Source organism: Coccinella septempunctata, chromosome X (genome assembly GCF_907165205.1).
Source record: "Coccinella septempunctata chromosome X, icCocSept1.1, whole genome shotgun sequence".
Lineage (NCBI taxonomy): Eukaryota > Metazoa > Arthropoda > Insecta > Coleoptera > Coccinellidae > Coccinella > Coccinella septempunctata.
Window position 1 is genome coordinate 6,727,621 of NC_058198.1, and position 19,319 is coordinate 6,746,939.

The 19,319-nt window shown below is 36.3% G+C and overlaps 1 protein-coding gene across 2 annotated transcripts; it reads left to right on the forward strand.

Annotated features, from left to right (window-relative positions):
• The first annotated feature begins 2,239 nt into the window (after positions 1-2,239).
• On the forward strand, positions 2,240-6,399 carry LOC123321480 (arrestin domain-containing protein 4). Of its 2 annotated transcripts, none has more exons than XM_044909112.1 (6): positions 2,240-2,463; positions 4,695-4,811; positions 5,222-5,439; positions 5,504-5,633; positions 5,873-6,126; positions 6,186-6,399. In XM_044909112.1, exons 1-6 carry the CDS (start codon positions 2,343-2,345, stop codon positions 6,354-6,356), a joined length of 1,011 nt encoding a protein of 336 aa, XP_044765047.1. In that variant the 5' UTR covers positions 2,240-2,342; the 3' UTR covers positions 6,357-6,399. The 2 variants fall into 2 exon arrangements, with proteins under 2 accessions (XP_044765047.1, XP_044765049.1); XM_044909114.1 differs by having other exon boundaries at positions 5,519-5,633.
• The last annotated feature ends 12,920 nt before the right edge of the window (positions 6,400-19,319 follow it).

The window sequence follows — 19,319 nt, forward strand, 5'->3', positions numbered from 1 at the left end:
TTCAAATTGCTTCAAGGATGTCTATCGATTTTGAGAATGACCGATATTTTGGATAATATTCTCATCAAATTGCAGTAATACCTATCAAAGATTCACTTCCCTGTTGGACCATGGTTAACTACATCTTATACCTTGAGACGCTTTAAATTTTTGCTCCAGGTATACCTCAGTCCAAAACATTGTTCATTATTTTTTTTTGTCATGAATTTTTGAAAGTATCCTCTGAACGATGACATGATTGAAATGAGATCTAATGAGTGAAAATGAGGGAAGTGAAATATTCACAGAGTCTGAAGAGAAGCGAATCAATCGACCAATTAGTGCCCTCTCTTTCTGTTTTTTTTTCACCACCCCACGATATGACCGATACTTAATTGCGAATTGTTCAGTTCATATAAATATTCCGACGCATCAGAGGTTCATCCGAATTTAAATTTCTATTCACTTCGGTTCTCACCGATTTTTTTTTCAGTCGGCACATGTAGGTTTTTGCTCGTTCCTGTTTTTTTGAAATTCACGTCCGCTCCCCACAATATATCGTATGTGATAGGACAACAAACTGTCTTTTTCACTACATTTATTGCCGGCTACGCTTTCGAAGCCGAATCGAATTCATTTAACATTCCCAGAAAAAAGATTCCAGCCTTCGTTGTGAATGCTGGCAGTTTTGCGATGGAAAATTATACATCCGCATTACGAATCTACAGCGAAAGTCATGAATGACTTATAAAATACACAGTAAAATCAATTTTCTCATCAATTTGTGCTGATACTTATTGAAGATTTTTTGCCATCAGGATAATGGACTGCTTTTGAAGAAGATATGGAGCAGGTACTGATTATTTCCTCTTTCTAAGAACAGCAATTTGAACAGGAGGAACATTTTCGAACAGAAACGTTGAAATGATCTTGATTTTTTCTGTAACTTCTCGCTGAAGCATGGAGAAAACTTGGTCTAAAGCTTGTATTTGTTTTGGTGAGGTAACCGACAGGTTTCTGACTTTCTGGTTGAAATCTAGCTTCTGATGGGACGAACAAGACAAGTTGAACTCATATCGTGGAATTAAGAATCTTTTGGAGATTCTTACGAAATTTGAGCATCATTTAGCAAACAGGGTCTGAGATTTTTTATTTTCCCTTTTTTTCAAGGAAAATACCTTCACATATGAAGGCCTGTACAGTATACTATAGTACTTTTCAAGATGTTAAGCTCTTTCTCCATATCATCAATCATGCATGCAGGATCATTTGATCATTGATATTTCTGCTTGAATATTCACACAATATATATACCTACCTAAGGAAAATTTGCAGTAAATGAAAACTTTCAGCTGGGTAAACTCCGCAACAATTTTTCAGTTTTCCTGCAACCAGGAATGATTTTCAGCCTACGGTTCTCTTGAAAATACTGAAAGTTGAAGTAACATTTGCGTCCCTAACCCTGTTTAAATTGAATATCGCAGTTTGAAAGTATACGCAAACTATTAAAAGTTGAAGAATTCCTACAAACTTTCACTCATAAGTTCTTTAATAGAAAAACTTCACGACTAACGATACTTTGAGCACATATTTTCGCAACGGACATACACAGCCTCCTTTCTACCTGGGAATCTAGTTCCATTGGGATGATAGCCATTTCTGTACGCCAAGAAATTCAAAACAGACTCGAAATCGACAGGATGTGGAAGAAATTGCAAATATCGTTGGTGATGCTTGGTTCAATCAGACATAGTGATCTTATTGGTCAACAAAAGTAATCCACTTTTCATTTTGTTGGTTTCTTTTCCTCATAGAATCTTTGAAACATGCAAGGAAAACTGATCTTCTCAGTTCTTATAGTTTCAACAGATTTTAAGGACTCAAAAACAGGAGTAAAAGAAACAACACATTGGAATGCATAGTGTAGTTGAACCCCTTGAAGTCTTGTTGAGTTCTGTCCTATCATATATCCATAGGACCTTTTCCACAAATTTTTTGGACTGTTTCTTGAATTCCCTCAGTCAGAAATCAGTGAATACGATCCCAATGGTTCATTACAGTAAATCATTGAATAAAATCGGTTAATTTTTATGGCTGTACAGCGAGTCTCATGGGAATGAAGACTTGAATGGATTGGTTCAATCGTGAGAGAACGTGTAAAAAGAAATCTCTTTAAACCTATGGTAATTCCATTCGAAGGATATCTCCGCCACTGCTGAACTTGCCAGGCAGCCTTCCCCACCTTTTGAAGATGATGAGCGAAAGCAATTCTTAGTACTCACGCAGGTAGAACGCCTAGTACCATAGACCACTGGAAAGTTAATTTACCTTCGTGTTAATCTCAATCGAATAATGTTATTAATATGTCTCGAAAATTGTTGAAGTTCTTGATACTTTTCGATAATACGTCTTTGTTGTACTTCCCAGGACAGTTTTTGTCAGGCAGGGTCCTTATCGAGCTACAGGATGATACACCCACGCTTGGTGAGTACTTTTGCTATGATGCAACTACTATCTGTCAATCAATGTTTACGTTTGTTGGGATCCTCTCTTCAGCAAGTGCAAGAGGTGTTGGTTGCATTTTCTCCAGTGTCCTACTTTAATGTCTGTCGCTGAAATTGATGACTGAAGAACCGACGTTTTAGGTTTGGTTTGCTCTTGCATAATTTGAGTAGTGTAGGTGTATGGTTTCAATGTCATAATACATAAATGTTCACTTAAATTGACCAACTCAAAATTCAAGACCTTTCCCTTCAATATCAAATGAATGAAAATATTGATATGTGTGTGGAGATTGGTACGTGGTCTGCCTATTAAACTATTAACTACAAAAAGGTTATTTCAGTATCTACAAGTCTTGAAATACTTTATACTTACAGCTCTGTTGAACTTTGTGGATGAAATCAGCAAAAATTTGTTGAATACTGTCTTAAGTTTTTTTTTCATCCTCTGACACTTGACCTATTCGAGCCTATTCCAACTGTTATTCATCGGAATAGGAAGAGTTTTTGTAATTCGGTACAGAATATTGCGAATGTTTTTAAATACGCTTCAAGGTCTTTGTACCCTACCAATATTTATGGAGAATAGCATCCTTCCTCTATAGATTGTATTTTTATCCTTAAGTGCTTAGTTATGTTGAAGAAAATGAGCATGCCTTCGCCGAGCTTTCTAGATTTCGTGGCTATAATACGATGAGAGAAGAATTATTTTATATTCTCATACATAACACCAATCGGTTTAATGAATTCTAGAAGGAAACCAAAGTCAAACTAGCGAGTAATCTTTCTATTACTTAATGCATCTGTTATTAATTTCTTTTCGAGTCTAACAATTGTGTATTTAACTCTCTTCTTTTTTCTCTTTTTTCGCTTATATGTAAATGTCTAAAAAGATCAATGAATTATGACTATTATCATTATGGAAAAAACAAACTTTTGAGATTTTCTTTCGTATTTCAACTTGTAACTTAAATCAGTACAAGCTAGTTTTGCCATATTCGAAATAGGTTGTATAAATTTACGATAAAACAGTATATTTTAAGAAGGCATTTACTAATCGCAAAAACAGATAACTACTGTACAAGGCTTTTATTGTGAAGGAAATTCTACACAAATATTCAACCAATCTCATTGAATAATGGGGTCAGTTATTATATTCAAAAGACCGAACGGTCACACCAAGATCGATGAAATTTCGAAATTTATTACTAGAAGCGTTGCTTCTTCAACTGGAGACTCTTCCTCAATTTCCAATGAGATACACAGTTTATGAGAATACAACCAAAATATGAAGAGAAAACATTTTCGATGTGCAACACAAATCATGCTGGTAGGTCGGAAATTCACACAATTTTGAGCTTTTAAGGACTGTTGAGGAAAAACGAATATGCCATATGAAATATTCGTTGTTGATTGCTCATACAATAAACTGAATGAAAAACTATAGTGAGGGTGGACATGTTTACCTTATATCTTATCATCAAATGATTATAATGTATCACGACAATAATTTAGCCTCATTGAATCTCTGATTTACGCCCTTATTACGTCAAATTTTGGCCAACTCTGTTTTCAATTAAAGCTCGACGTTGGAATTTTTCGAATTTTAATATGGCCTGGTCTCGCGGGGGAGATTAAAATACGTTTGATTTATTAATCAGATATCCATTGAGATTTTTCTTTATATAACACCTTTATAAGAATATTCTTCGCGGAGTACCCCGGAAAGAATTTCATTTGGGATGAAAAAACTCTTTGACAATCGGTTGTCCGAATATTAAAATAAGTCCACCTTTTCTACCTACAGGGGTTATCGAGAAACTTGGGGACGCTGACTACTGGTAGATATTGAATGAATGACTGAAATAAATATCGTTTATATTATCTGTTAAAAAAACTACTCTTCATATCATAATCTAAGATTTGGAGAAGAAGACCATGTGATAATCAAGAACTTTTGGATCATTACTCAGCAATCTTGAAATCTATTGGCGAAATCAGCCAATAGCTAGGTAGGGAACTGTTGGATGGTTTTGGGACAATAAACTCTTGTTTGGAGGAACCTAGGAACTTTGGAAGCTCCCAGTACCACCCTGATTATAAATTTGAACGACTGCGTAAAAGCTCCTGACTCCACGTCAGTGCTTTCGTCATTTCTTCTTTCAACATCAAGCTTTGATAATGAAGCTTTTAACTTATAAACTTTTTTTCCAGGTCTTCACTTTCACGTGGTCGGTGAAGGAGTTGTCAGAGTTCGGACGCCAAGACAAGAGAGAGTATGCGATAAAGAAAATTACATAGACTTCAGAATGAGGCTACTCGGAGAACCAGGTTAGTTAAATATCTCCTTCTAGGGAGGTGGCATTCTGAAGAACTAGAGTAATTTTACTGATACACACGACGGCCTTGATGTGTAACAGATCTCTTCGAAATTTATGAATCAATCAATTTGCTCCTAATGTTATGACGACAGAAAAACTACCCAATGATGTGTCACATTAGTATAGCATGATTTTTCAACTATTTCACAAGAGCCAAGCCATTAGAGGCGTCTTCTAATAGGGACAGATCTTAGGGAAATTTTTCACCTTATTCGTCTTATGATATGACTCATCAGTTGGCCAGTCTATGAGCCATAAACAGGGACCTTGATTTTTTAAGAACTATTATCATATTAATTGGTTTCTGCTACTGTTGGTGTTTCTTTCATCATATCAATATATGAGTGATATCTGTTCCAGGACAAGGTCCACAGGTTCTGTCCCCTGGAATCCACAGCTTCCCGTTCAAATTAGGATTACCCCTTGGTCTACCGTCAACCTTCTTGGGTAAACATGGTTGGGTACAATACTATTGCAAAACAGCTTTGCGTGAACCTAATGGACTCACCCACAAGAATCAGCAAGTGTTCATCGTAATGAACCCCATCGACCTAAATTTAGAACCTGCTGGTCTTGCCGTGAGTATAAATCTGTTTAAAGCATGGGTATTTGGTGTTTTTACAATACTTCTCATTAAAATAGAATGTTTCGGGACAGGATACGTTCAAGTGTGAGATTGAACATAAATTTGGAGTGAGTTGCGTTGGATCAGCTCCAGTTGTTTGCAAAGTGACGTTGGACAGGGGAGGTTATGTGCCTGGTGAGAGCATTGGTATGTATCGACTTTCTCTGCCAGTATGTGGTCTTTACCTTTTCACTATTATGTTTTCTCGCAAAAAATATTCCTCAAAACTTATTTTAAACTCCACAAGTAATTTGACCGAACAAAATCTTTCGAACTTTGAATATCAGCAGAAAAACTGAAAATTATGTGACTTCAATAATCTGAAGGATTATTCCGACAAGAATTTCGTACCAACCATGCATTGATTGAGGCGTTTTTGACTACAGGTGTTTCTGCATCTGTGCAAAACAGGAGCAAAGTTACCATCAAAAGTACCAAAGCAGCACTCACTGAGACCATAACTTACATGGCTCGTGGAAAAGTTGTAAATTCAGAAAAGAGAGAATTGGCGTCCTTAGTGAGGGGCAAAATAAGACCTGGAGAAAAAGACGAATGGGTTGATGAGCAACTATATATACCACCTTTACCACCAACCAATCTGAGAGGGTGCCACCTCATAAAAGTAGAATACGACGTTTTTGTGAGTGTATAAAAAACTGTGAGTGAAAAACCCATCTGATTTGTTGATTTCATTTTCAGTTCATTATCGAACCAAAAAGTTTACAGAAAGAAGTGAAAATCCAACTGCCAATAGTTATGGCAACATATCCTTTGAAGACAGATGATAACGCTTACAATTCAGGAACACATTACCCCTCGACACTTCCTATTTTTAGGCCGTGGTTAGAGGAGAAGTCTAATATAGATTGATGTGTTGTACCTTTTAAATACTAATTTAAAATCCTAATAGAAACAGTTGACTTTAAGACGAGATTCAGCTAATCTCAAGGAAGAAATTACTCAAATCGTGTAGATTCAGTCCAGTCAGAGGAGCCTTTGGATTGGGATTTTTGTGCGCTTTTGATTCTTTCTCTTATTCTTATGACGAATACATTTTTACATTCGTGTTTTCATGGACAAGAGATATAAATCTTCAAGGAAAGAAATTTTGCTACTGTATGATCTATCATTAGGCTCGAAATATGAATATAATGAGTTTAGGTTAATGGAAAACACCGAACCAACTCCTAAACTAATGAAACAATAATGATATCTATGAAATGAAACAAAAAAGGTCGGATTCAGATCCAAGGGACCCTCAGTTGAAAAATTCTTACATCTGGATGTGATACACGTCGAATCAATGCATTGTTAAATGTATTTTGTTGTGTTACAACGAAAACTACAATTAATTAATATTGAATCATTTCATTTTTTATGATTAATAATATTTTCTCCACAATACAGGGAACTGATGCCATATTTAAATAATAATTACATTGAATGAAAAACTGCCATAACTGGATTATTCTAGAAAACCACAAATGTTTTTCCAATGAAGATATATCAAGAAAATTCGAAAAGAAATCAGTATATATTGTAATATTAATTATATTCGTGACATCAGATAAATAAATTGAAGACCTACCGCTTGTTTTATTCAGTAAACATCCTCTGGAAACACAGGTTCTTCAAAGAACAGACACAGAATATTTTTCTTAAAAAACTATTGAAGAAGAATCATTTGAAATAATTCGTTCAATTTAAGGATGTTTTTGGCTTATTTTGTTCAAAGGCAAAATATGATAACATTATGAAGGTGTCTGGTTATCGACAAAGAATGAGTCATGGTGACACTTGCTCACATCCTATACGCCAAAACGTTTTATTTCCCTCCTCAGTCCTTCCTTAGACTTACTCGAGGTCTTACTTCTTTCTTCTTCTTTTAGTTGACGTCTAACTCCAAAGGTTTTTGGGCACATCTATTTTCTCTTGCATTCTTTGCAAATCCCTTCTTTATATTTCGTTGTTTTCCACTCATTGGAATCTGGGCACCCCATAGCTTCTACTAAAGGCATCCATTGCAACAGCCATAAATCATTCTTCATTTTGGAAGAATCGATTGTGAGTTGTACAAAAGCAGGACTCATTTCATGTAGGACACCCTGGGTTATCACCCTACAACTGGATGTTTTGGGGGTACCTCTTCAACTATTATATTCTTGATGTCTTCCTGGGTTTCCTGGGATTACTCCTGAAATCTTTACATCATCGACGAAAAGACTATGTGGAAAGTATGCCTTTCAGCTAGCTAAACGCTAACCTAGTCCCTGGAAAAGGATACTGACGCTCTGGGATTCTTGTTCGAAAATATCATTATTATTCTGCTCACGATGTTCGACGATCCAGCGATCCTGTCATTTTTGTCTCTCTATATACTATACACCCTTTTTTGCCCTTGGAACAACAGAATTTATAGCTTCTCCTCCTAATTATTTCTACAAATAAATGCTCCCGCTTTATTTATGGCATCGCACACACTGATACGCTTTTTCTGTAGCTGCTCTTTCCTACATGAATATTGACGATTTTAGTTGGGGTAGGCGATGATGGCAATCGTGTCAGCGGAAATCCTTCTTTCCAACACTTCGGTTTAGAAAAATAACGTACAGGAAAGCAGGGTTCATACGCCTCACGGGTCTGATCCTTGCTTCCGATCCTATCGAATTCTCTCACTGTACAATTAATTGTTGGTCCACCCATTGATCAGAGGATTAGATGGACCAAGAAACATTTGCACGAGTAGGACAAGTGATCAGCTATACTATTACTGTTAGAAAGTGAATGGAACAATTTCGTAAACCTAATATTCAAAAGTACGAGGATATATTGACAAATTCTTAGCCTATTATGGAACCAAACAAAATTTCAATGTCAAAATATTTTATTACTCAACATATTCTCCTCTTAATTTGATACATTTATTACAGCGAACCTGCAACGTCTCTAGACCTTTCAAAAAAAATGTTTCTTCTTGCTCTGCAAACCAGACCTCCACATCTTTCATTACTTCCTCGTTGGAAGAAAATTTACTGCTTTTTAAACTTTTTTTCTGTTGAGGAGAAAGATGATAGTTGGATGGAGCCAAATCTGGTGAATAAGGGGGGTGTTCTAGTAATTCAGACCCTAAATCACGAATTTTTGCATGGCAACATGAGATTTGTGTGCAGGGGCGTTGTCCTGCAAAAACAAAACACCTTTTGATAGCTTTCCGCGTCTTTTCTCTTTGATTTTTTCCCGTAGAGTGATCAGTAATGTCAAATAGTAATCTCCGGTTATTGTTCTACCCTTATCCAAAAAATCAATCATGATTACTCCATGGCAATCTCAAAAAACTGAAGCAAGAACTTTTCAAGCAGATTTTTGGACACAAAACTTCTCAAGTCTAGGAGAACCAATGTGTCGCCATTCCATCGATTGTTGCTTTGTTTCTGCATCGTAGAAATATACCCAAGTCTCATCCATAGTAACAATTCGGTTTAAGAAGTCTACATCGTTTTCAAATCGAGCACAGATCGAACGCAATGTTTCTACCCTTGCACGCTTTTGGTCAACATTCAAACATTTGGGGATGTCTGATAAAATCATGTCATGAACTGCATCGATATTTTCGGGGAATGACACAGAAACTGGCCTTCTTGATCGGTCATCATCTTCAATGGAAAATCTACCTCTTTTGAAGCTTGCAGTCCAATTTTTCACGGTCGCATACGAAGGACATTGATCACCAAGGGTATAAAGCATATCTTCGTAAATCTGCTTACCTTTTAACCCTTTTAAATACAGGTACTTGTTGAAGGCTCAATATTCCAAGTTTTCGATTTTCACAATTTCGGTGGACATCTTCTTTCTTTTAATTTTTTGCGTAACTCTGGTTTATTTTTTCAACCTCAAACTTCACATTGACACTTCTAATGAGTTATTAATCGTTACTATGGTATGGCAATATTTTTTTTATGCATGGAACTGGTCTAGGCTAACTAGATATCAATACATCCTCGTATAAGCCCTATAGGATGATGATTTCAACGCATCCTATATAATTATTTGTGTTTAAGGAGAGTACGAATTGACCTTTACTAATTTCAATTCAATCACTCCATTTATCGGTTGTTAACTTCTCCTTTCACACGTTCTTTGAAAAATCCTTGTCGCCCTGAAAAATCCCCCTTAACTCCAAGCGGCCTGGGTTCTGTTTTTCATTTGGGGATTCCGCCTCCACCCCAGGGTTGCAGAGAAATAAATCTACCGAACCGTTCATCCCATTAAAATAGTTTTAGATGTGTCCTCAGAAATTTCAATGGGATTTTTCTCTTCATTGCCCCGATTTCGTGTGGTTCCTCAGTCAGAATATTCATTTTCTTTTCCTCTTTGACCGACATCCGAGCGATTGTTTATCGAAAACCTTTTAATGATGCGGAAAGTAGGGTGGAAAACATTAATTTTCGTCGTTCGTCCAATGCTAATTTGAATTTTCACGTAAGATAACATACACACATACGGTATGTGTGAATGTTAGGTGTTTTTCACGATAACATTGTAATTTTCCTTCTGCCCAGTTATTTTCTCATAATAACATTCGATTTTTTCCTTATCAATACCCAAATTTCACTTCAAAGCTGATTCAATGGCATTTATAAGCAATATTTTTCTTTTGCTGAGAAATAAAGGTCTTTCAGAGCAGCTGCTTCAGTTTTCAGAAATCATTGAAAAAAAATATTGTTCCATAGTGAAAGAATAATAATGGAGCAACATATAAGGGGGGCTTATTTTAGTCTGGTGACCTATGGGTGAGTGTTTTTGAAAGGACTGACTCTTGCAGCCTTATTTGATATAAAAACAAGAGTCCAATTCATAACTGATGAAATATTAAAATCAGGTGTATCAAACGCTGCAGTAATAAAAGTAATGGATCCCAGAAAGGAGCTAAAATCACTATCAAGAGAATGTAATGGGTCCGCAAGGATCATGCAATGGATTGAGTTCCTCTTTTCAATTAGAAAAATCGATTTTTATTCAATTCGCTCAACGAATGCCAGGAGAACTCTTTTCGCAATGTGAGGAATCCGGAAGGCAGTTTGGGGGATAGAACATTAATTTTCAAGAAGTGCTATCGCTTTCGTAATTATTTCATACTTCTCGTCATCTACAAAATTTCGGGGATATAATGGATGTTTTTGTGCTAGCTGGCCTTTCAATTCCCATCTGGACTATCAGTTACTGCTTGAGGTTCCTGGTAATTGAAGAATGGTTTTCTATTAGCATAATTAAGCTTCATCAGCTTCAGAAGTGGGGAGTGATACTTATTGCTTGAAAGCTCTGGGACCTGCCAAAGCTCATTCCCAAAAAATACGTGAGAGCTCTACTTCTCTGGAGGGCCAATAAACAATCAACTTTCTTGATAATTCTGTCGGATACCCCCTCAAACATGTTTATTCATTTTTAAAATATTCACAACAGAAGTGAGACCACCTTTTGGTATCCCCTTTATACACATTTGAATAATGATTATAATGTTTCAACAATCATTGGATGCTTTTAATAGAACGTATCTTAGCATATATATGTGCTCCATAAGTGGAATAAATAATCTGTATAAAAAATGAAAAATGTTGGATATGAATTCAGAATGATATTCCTCTATAGAACAAAATTGTAGGTTTCCTTTGATGCAACACAATTTCTAATTTATTTCGTGGTTGTCTGTTAAAATATCCTATTGTTGAAACTATTCTCATCGTTCTTAATAAGGACTAGTTCTAAAATAATATCCACAATTAATTTTCACCTGCAATTAGCAACGGGCTAGATACCAAGTTGACGAAGCCTATTATTCTATTGAAATTGCAGACTAGGGCTTGATATTTAAAGGTCGTGGCTGCCCTTCTGCATTGACACCAAAAATTGCCATCTTCTCTCACTCCACTAGATTTCACCCTTTGTCGCTAGTTAATAATATATCCATTATTAATTATTTCCTTCCTCAGTCGCGAAACTTTACCAATAAGCATATATCGAGACACTATCTACAACGTGACCAAGTTACTCAACGTAGTTGAAGTATCTATGTCTGTCAGACTAAAATTGGCCAATTACTCTTCAAGAAACTACTTAGAAATCTATATTAATAAAAGAGGATCTATGGTTTACTTCAAAAAGCTTTATTGTTCAAACGATCGCATCAAACTGGACAATTCTTTTTTTGTTGTGTTTATTATTATTAGGGCTAGGTTCATATAACAAAATATTCCCAAAAAAAATGTACAGAACAGAAAAAAAGGCATTCCTTTTTCTTACGACCAATCGAGCAATAACGATGAGTTAGTTATTATTATCTACCCTAGAAATAATTTAAATGGCAAAACTAGGTTTGCCGGGTCAGCTAGTTCTTTATATAACCGGATGACGAAATAACGAATGACGTATTTCGGGATGATTTGTGGAAATTTCGGTTTATTCTAGAAAAAATACGATATTGTTGAACAATTTTTTTGAATTGATCCGTAATACTATTTTCTACTGAGTGTTCGAATTCCAAAATCCAAAATTTCCACGAAAACTTAACCCGAATATAAAAGCGTCCGATCGCTACGAACAATGAACCGCAACTAACATCACGCGATAGAATGACTAATACTTTATATAACCGGATGACGAAACGACGAATGACGTATCTCCGGATGATTTGTGGAAATTTTGGTATATTCTAGAAGAAATACGATATTGTTGAACAATTTTTTAAAATTGTTCCGAAATACTATAATATTTTCTACCGAGTGTTCGAATTCCAAAATCCAAAATTTCCACGAAAACTTAACCTGAATATAAAAGCGTCCGATCGCTACGAACAATGAAACGCAACTAACATCACGCGAAAGAATGACTAATACTTTATATAACCGGATGACGAAACAACGAGTGATGTATTTCGGGTTGATTTGTGGAAATTTCGGTATATTCTAGAAAAAATACGATATTGTTGAACATTTCTTTTAAATTGACCCGTAATACTATTTTGTAAAAGAGGAATGTCAATTGTGAAAACATACCTAATCTCCTGAATGATTTTTTGAGTAATTTGAAGTCAAATCGCACAAGCACTTGAACCGAAACTACATGAAGTGGTACCATTATAAGTAGCTTTCTTCGATGGTGATTTCATCATAATACGACTTGACCTGGAGGCATGCTCTATCCAAATCGGGGATGATAAATTTCCGGTTGGATATTAATTGAATTCCGACATAATCGGATATTCGGAATCACGATGTTCTATTAGACACTAGTAGATTTATTTATCGAGACGACAAATTTTCGGGATATAAGGGGATGCTGGATGATACACGTCTAGAGAAACGCGATAGCTTGTGGCACGTCCCTTAGGGCTGTCGGGCTTGAACAGCACGGGTGTATGACGACACTGTATATACTCCGTAATGGAAATCGTGACTTAGGAGTCAACGATAATTTTTTTTATATTATTAATAACGTGCACAGTGGCGACGTCTTGATATTAAATCTCGGTATTATGGTGTCGGTATCGATGATTCCTGCCAGACTGGGGATGAATATAACAGGCCGTATTCGAAGGTCGAAAAATTTGTTGCAAGAATCTACTTATTGAGGAAAAAATACAATTTTCATACTGGGGGACAGAGAAGATCTGATGATATCGAAAACAAGAGTTTTTTCGAGCCTCGTTAGCGAAGGATAGCCAGAAAACTGTGACTAAGTTTAGGTATCAAGGTTTTGCAATGAAGCATACGAAATTTTTGAACCTTTCATTAATGGTCAAGATGTTGGAAGTCCTTCTGAAAACTTCTTCTACATATTGGGAATTTGTTTCAGCCACTGTCTTCTGAAGAGAGCTACATCTCTTTGGAAGTTGAGAAAACCTTCTAAAAAATTCTCTTTTAATGAGCATTTTCTGAAATTTTTGAGGAGTACCACCCTTCATTAATGGTCAACATGTTTGAAGTCCTTCTGAAAATTTTTGTTTCAAATTCTCTGCATAAGGCTGCTAGTCTCCCCATCAAATCTTCTTTGTGGCTTTGTTTCAGCCACTGTCTTCTGAAGAGAGCTACATCTCTTTGGAAGTTGAGAAAATCTTCTAAAAAATTCTCTTCTAATGAGCATTTTCTGAAATTTTCGAAGAGTACCACCTTTCATTAATGGTCAACATGTTTGAAGTCCTTCTGAAAATATTTGTTTCAAATTCTCTGCATAAGGCTTCTAGTCTCCCCATCAAATCTTCTTTGTGCTTTGTTTCAGCCACTGTCTTCTGAAGAGAGTTACATCTCTTTGGAAGTTGAGAAAACCTTATAAAAAATTTTCTCTTTTAATGAGCTTTTTCTGAAATTTTGAAGAGTACCACCTTTCATTAATAGTCAACATGTTTGAAGTCCTTCTGAAAATTTTTTTTGGAAATTCTCTGCACAAGGCTTCTAGTCTCCCCATCAAATCTTCTTTGTGGCTTTGTTTCAGCCACTGTCTTCTGAAGAGAGCTACATCTCTTTGGAAGTTGAGAAAACCTTCTAAAAAATTCTCTTCTAATGAGCTTTTTCTGACATTTTTGAAGAGTACCACCTTTCATTAATGGTCAACATGTTTGAAGTCCTTCTGAAAATTTTTGTTTGAAATTCTCTGCATAAAAGGCTTTCAGTCTCCCCATCAAATCTTCTTTGTGGCTTTGTTTCAGCCACTGTCTTCTGAAGATAACTACATCTATTTGGAAGTTGAGAAAACCTTCTAAAAAATTCTCTTCTAATGAGCTTTTTCTGAGATTTTTGAAGAGTACCACCTTTCATTAATGGTCAACATGGTTGAAATCCTTCTGAAAATTTTTGTTTGAAATTCTCTGCATAAGGCTTCTAGTCTCCCCATCAAATCTTCTTTGTGGCTTTGTTTCAGCCACTTCTGAAGAGAGCTACATCTCTTTGGAAGCTGAGAAAACCTTCTATAGAATTCTCTTCTAATGAGCTTCTTCTCTTTCCTGAGTCGAAGTATACTCAAGGAAATATTACACCTAGAACCAATATATAATTATTGGACTTGATATCATTGTCTATTTTTTAATTTTTTCATCATATTCTACTATTTTATGCCTTCTAGACTTAAGATTTCGAAAGGAATAGCGAAAATTTTCTTTTCTGAATATTCTCAGACACTAATTGTAGTTCAATAAATCATTGTGAAAGGATTCAAAGCATGAAAGGAAATCACTAGAGAAATCTCACTACATATAATCGTGGCCATCTCGAATTCCTGATATTTCACCCATTGAGCACGATCTTGATAGACTTGGGCTGAATTTCATGATGGGATGCTGCACTTCAGAAGAAAGTTGATGTTTCATTTGGATTTTGGCTACTCTAGATGTGTGAAAGAGTGCTAAATGAATCTAGGAGGTTGATTCGATTAAGCTTGGATTCTTACCTTTGAATTTTCAAAACTAATAACAGTCTGAGGAAAATTATATACTAGAAATATTCCAAATTTTTATGTAAGGTGCTGTCATTTAGAATATTTTCGTCTGCGTCTGTGAAGGGGAAAATGTTTTCTTCTTAGCAGTCGGAAAACGCGAAAACTCCACACCTTTTCACCGGATCCACCTCAACGGACGTCTTGAAATCCGGAAAGATGGATTCTTGGCCTTCCAACCGGCCCGGAATCAATGTTCAGACAGCGGGAATTCATGTTCATATGAAGGACGTTCTCTCGGTGGAATCAATTGGAATTACTCGATGAAAGGCCGGATAAATTCGATTTACAAACATCGAAGCCGGGGATGAATAGTTGGAATTGAAGCCGAGGCGATTGTTTGAAAGTTTTCCGGTCGGTACGGTCGGATTCTGTGACCGCAGGAATGCATCCCTCAAGTTAGTTACTTATTAACCAACGATACTATTGAGTGACACAGGAATCCGAAAAGGGAGGATACCTTAGATAGTAATCAAAGACGATTTTCGGAACGGGCTGTAGGAGCGAACGCCACTGCGCTATAAGTCAAAGCCCGTTCGTCCGCTTTGCCTTTACCTAAGATTTGTTCCGGGACAAACTGCAACATGCCGCAAGGAATTCCGGGAAAACCCAGATTTCATTCGAAATTATAAGCAGATTTTATCACCGTATCGAATGGAAATCGAAAAGGAGTTATAAAAACGACATGAAAATTTTGTACCTTTGCCTTCCAGCCTTTTTCTCGGAAACCATTTGGTTGATCATTGTGATCTCAGGACAGAAAATCCAGGAGATGCAGAAATTAAAGTTTATTTGGCACTTTTCCCAACAGAACTCGAGCTCGATTAGTTTCTCGAAATATAAATTTCATATGGGCCATGGCCCCCTCTTTGAAAACTTGAGAAAATATTTTTTTGAATATTTACTTCTGGAAGAGGTGGCTCTTTTAGAATATGTATAATATTTAAACCTACCATGTTTTTTTCTGGGAGATACGATTGTCGAAACTCGACCTTCGAAAAATTCCCAAAAAGATGGGGTCAGTTAAAAATTTCTCAAGACCGAACGGTTGCGCCGAAATGAATGAAGTTCTCAGATTTATGACTAGAAGAGTTGCTCTTTCAGAATATGTATCACATTTGGATCTACGATAATTTTCCTGGAAGAAAAACTACTCGCAAATTGACCTTCCAAAAATTCCCAAAACGATGGGGTCAGTTAAAAATTCCTCAAGACTGAACGGTTGCGCCGAAATGGATGAAATTCTCAGATATATGACTAGAAGAGTTGCTCTTTCAGAATATGTATCACATTTAGATCTACGATAATTTTCCTGGAAGAAAAACTACTCGCAAGTTGACCTTCCAAAAATTTCCAAAAAGATGGAGTCAGTTAATACTTCCTCAAGACCTAACGACTGCGCCTAAATGGATGAAGTTTTCGGATTCACGACTAGAAGATTTGCTCTTTCAGAATATGTATCACATTTAGATCTACGATAATTTTCCTGGAAGAAAAACTACTCGCAAGTTGACCTTCCAAAAATTTCCAAAAAGATGGAGTCAGTTAATACTTCCTCAAGACCTAACGACTGCGCCTAAATGGATGAAGTTTTCGGATTCACGACTAGAAGATTTGCTCTTTCAGAATATGTATCACATTTAGATCTACGATAATTTTCCTGGAAGAAAAACTACTCGCAAGTTGACCTTCCAAAATTCCCAAAAAGATGGGGTCAGTTAAAAATTCCTCAAGACCGAATGGTTGCGCCGAAATGAATGAAGTTCTCAGATTTTTGACTAGAAAAGTTGCTCTTTCAGAATATGTATCACATTTAAATCTACGATAATTTTCCTGGAAGAAAAACTACTCGAAAGTTGACCTTCCAAAAATTCCCAAAAAGATGGTGTCAGTTAATACTTCCTCAAGACCGAACGGTTGGGATGAGGTGGATGAAATGTCGAGATGTATTATTAGAAGAGTTGCTCTTTGCAATTATTCAAATTGAACGGAAGTTCATTGGGAAGCCTTAAACCCATGTATAAAGGGATGTTTTCAAAAAAAGCTGAAGCCATCCCAGTTCATTAGAAATCTGGCAAGCTATAGACGACAAAGCGGTAAAAAAAGCTCTGGTAAGGGCCAAAATGAAGTATTTCATAGTTGTACTGTTATACTTTACGCTTCAAAATATAGAAATATTTCTTTGAAATTACCACAACAGAATGTTTCTGAAAGTTGCATTTTTCTTTTTTATTACCATAATTCTCAAGCTGTTTTTGACAGATTCATGATAGTCTTGCTAAAATATATATAAAATTTCTAAACTCAATCCAGGAAAAAGCTTCATTACTGGAAAAAAAGATTTCTCAAGTATCAATCAGTAGGATTTTCTTGAATCTACACCGAGTAATTGGGGTAAAAAGTCACACCACCTTCCCCAATTCACCCAATTATCGAAAAATGCACCAGAAATCGAAAAAATGGCAACATGAATGCGCACGAAAGATGCACATTTATACCCCGTAAATCGATGTTTCAGCCATAATGGATCCGTACCGAATTAAGTGATATTCGAGCCGTAAATCTGCCGAAGCTCCTGATTGAAACGAAAAAAAAAAACTAAACAACACTTTCTGTTCGAAAGTTTTCAATTTCAATCATGTCCGATTTTATGAATTCCCAGCAACGATCTCCTCGGTACAAGCTACTTTTTACCCTCCGTAGTTGTGCTCGAAAATTAGCTCCCAACCGAAACAAACCCCCAACCCTCACCCTTTTACTAGTAACGGTTCAAACGTGGATTCGACATTTGTCGTTCGATGAAAGGTGAACCTCTGTTCCCAGAGGTTTGATCTCCCGGGTCATTTATATCTCTTTGACGCAGGGGGAGTTAGTTGAATCATACCGGATATATAAGGAGGATAACTTTCTGAAGAGGTGTAAGAGGTTGGATTTCTTTATGGCGATTTCTAATCGTTTCCCTTCGAATCGGTAGGTCACGACGTTTGCTCATTTTATGTAAAGGCTCAGGGAATAAGTTTGAATTGGATAGGAACTATCGATGAAATTGATGGAAACATGAATAGTCTCAACTATACAGGGTATGAAAGTGAAGGTTTTCAGTTTGTTCTATCTTTCACTCCTTGGCTTCAGTTTTACGAGGATATATTGAAAAACTCCGAACCTACTATAGAACCAAACAAAATTTCAATGTCAAAATATTGTATTACTCAACATATTCTCCTCTTAATTGGATACATTTACTACAGCGAACCTGCAACGTCTCTAGACCTTTCAAAAAAAATGTTTCTTCGTGCTCTGCAAACCAGAACTCCACAGCTTTTATTACCTCCTCGTTGGAAGAAAATTCACGACCTTTTGAACTTTTTTCAGTTGAGTAAAGAGATGATAGTCGGATGGAGTCAAATCTGGAGAATAAGGGGGGTGTTCTACAATAAATCACTAATTTTTTTGCATGACAACATGAGATTTGTATGAAGGGGCGTTGTCCTGCAAAAACAAAACACCTTTGGATAGCTTTCCGCGTCTTTTCTCTTTAATTTTTTCCCGTAGAGTGGTCAGTGAAGTCGAATAGTAATTTCCGGTCATTGTTCTACCTTTATCCAAAAAATCAATCATGATCACTCCATGACAATCCCAAAAAACTGAAGCAAAAACTTTTCCAGCAGATTTTTGGACACGAAATTTCTTAGGTCTTGGAGAACCAGAGTGTCGCCATTCCATCGATTGTTGCTTTGTTTCTGGATCGTAGAAATGTACCCAAGTCTCATCCATAGTAACAATTCGGTTGAAGAAGTCCACATCGTTTTCAAATCGAGCCCAGATCGAACACGATGCTTCTACCCTTGCACGCTTTTGGTCAACATTCAAACATCTGGGGATCCATTTTTCAGCAATTTTTCTCATGTCCAAATTGACGTGAACTATATGATGAACGCGTTCGTATGAAATATTCAGTGCTTCAGATATCCGTTTTAGCCCAATTCGACGGTCTGATAAAATCATGTCATGAACTGCATCGATATTTTCGATATGACTGATGCAGAAACTGGCCTTCCCGATCGGTCATCATCTTCAATGGAAAATTTAGCTCTTTGAAGCTTGCAGTCCAATTTTCCACGGTCGCATACGAAGGACATTGATCACCAAGTGTATTAAGCATATCTTCGTAAATCTGCATACCTTTTAACCCTCTTAAATACATGTACTTGGACATCTTCTTTCTTTTAATTTATTGCGTAACTCTGGTTTACTTTTTGACCTCAAACTTCACACTAACACTTCTAATGAGTTTTTGTTCGTTCGCAATATTTTTTCTGCATGGAACTGGTCTGTAGGCTTAAAAATGGTAAA

Excerpts from the sequence above, each read along its gene's own strand:
- LOC123321480 (XM_044909112.1), top strand. The coding sequence starts at position 2,343 with ATGTCTCGAAAATTGTTGAAGTTCTTGATACTTTTCGATAATACGTCT. Across the intron at positions 2,464-4,694 it reads GGATGATACACCCACGCTTG|GTCTTCACTTTCACGTGGTC; the intron begins GTGAGTACTTTT and ends CTTTTTTTCCAG. Across the intron at positions 5,440-5,503 it reads TAGAACCTGCTGGTCTTGCC|AATGTTTCGGGACAGGATAC; the intron begins GTGAGTATAAAT and ends TCATTAAAATAG.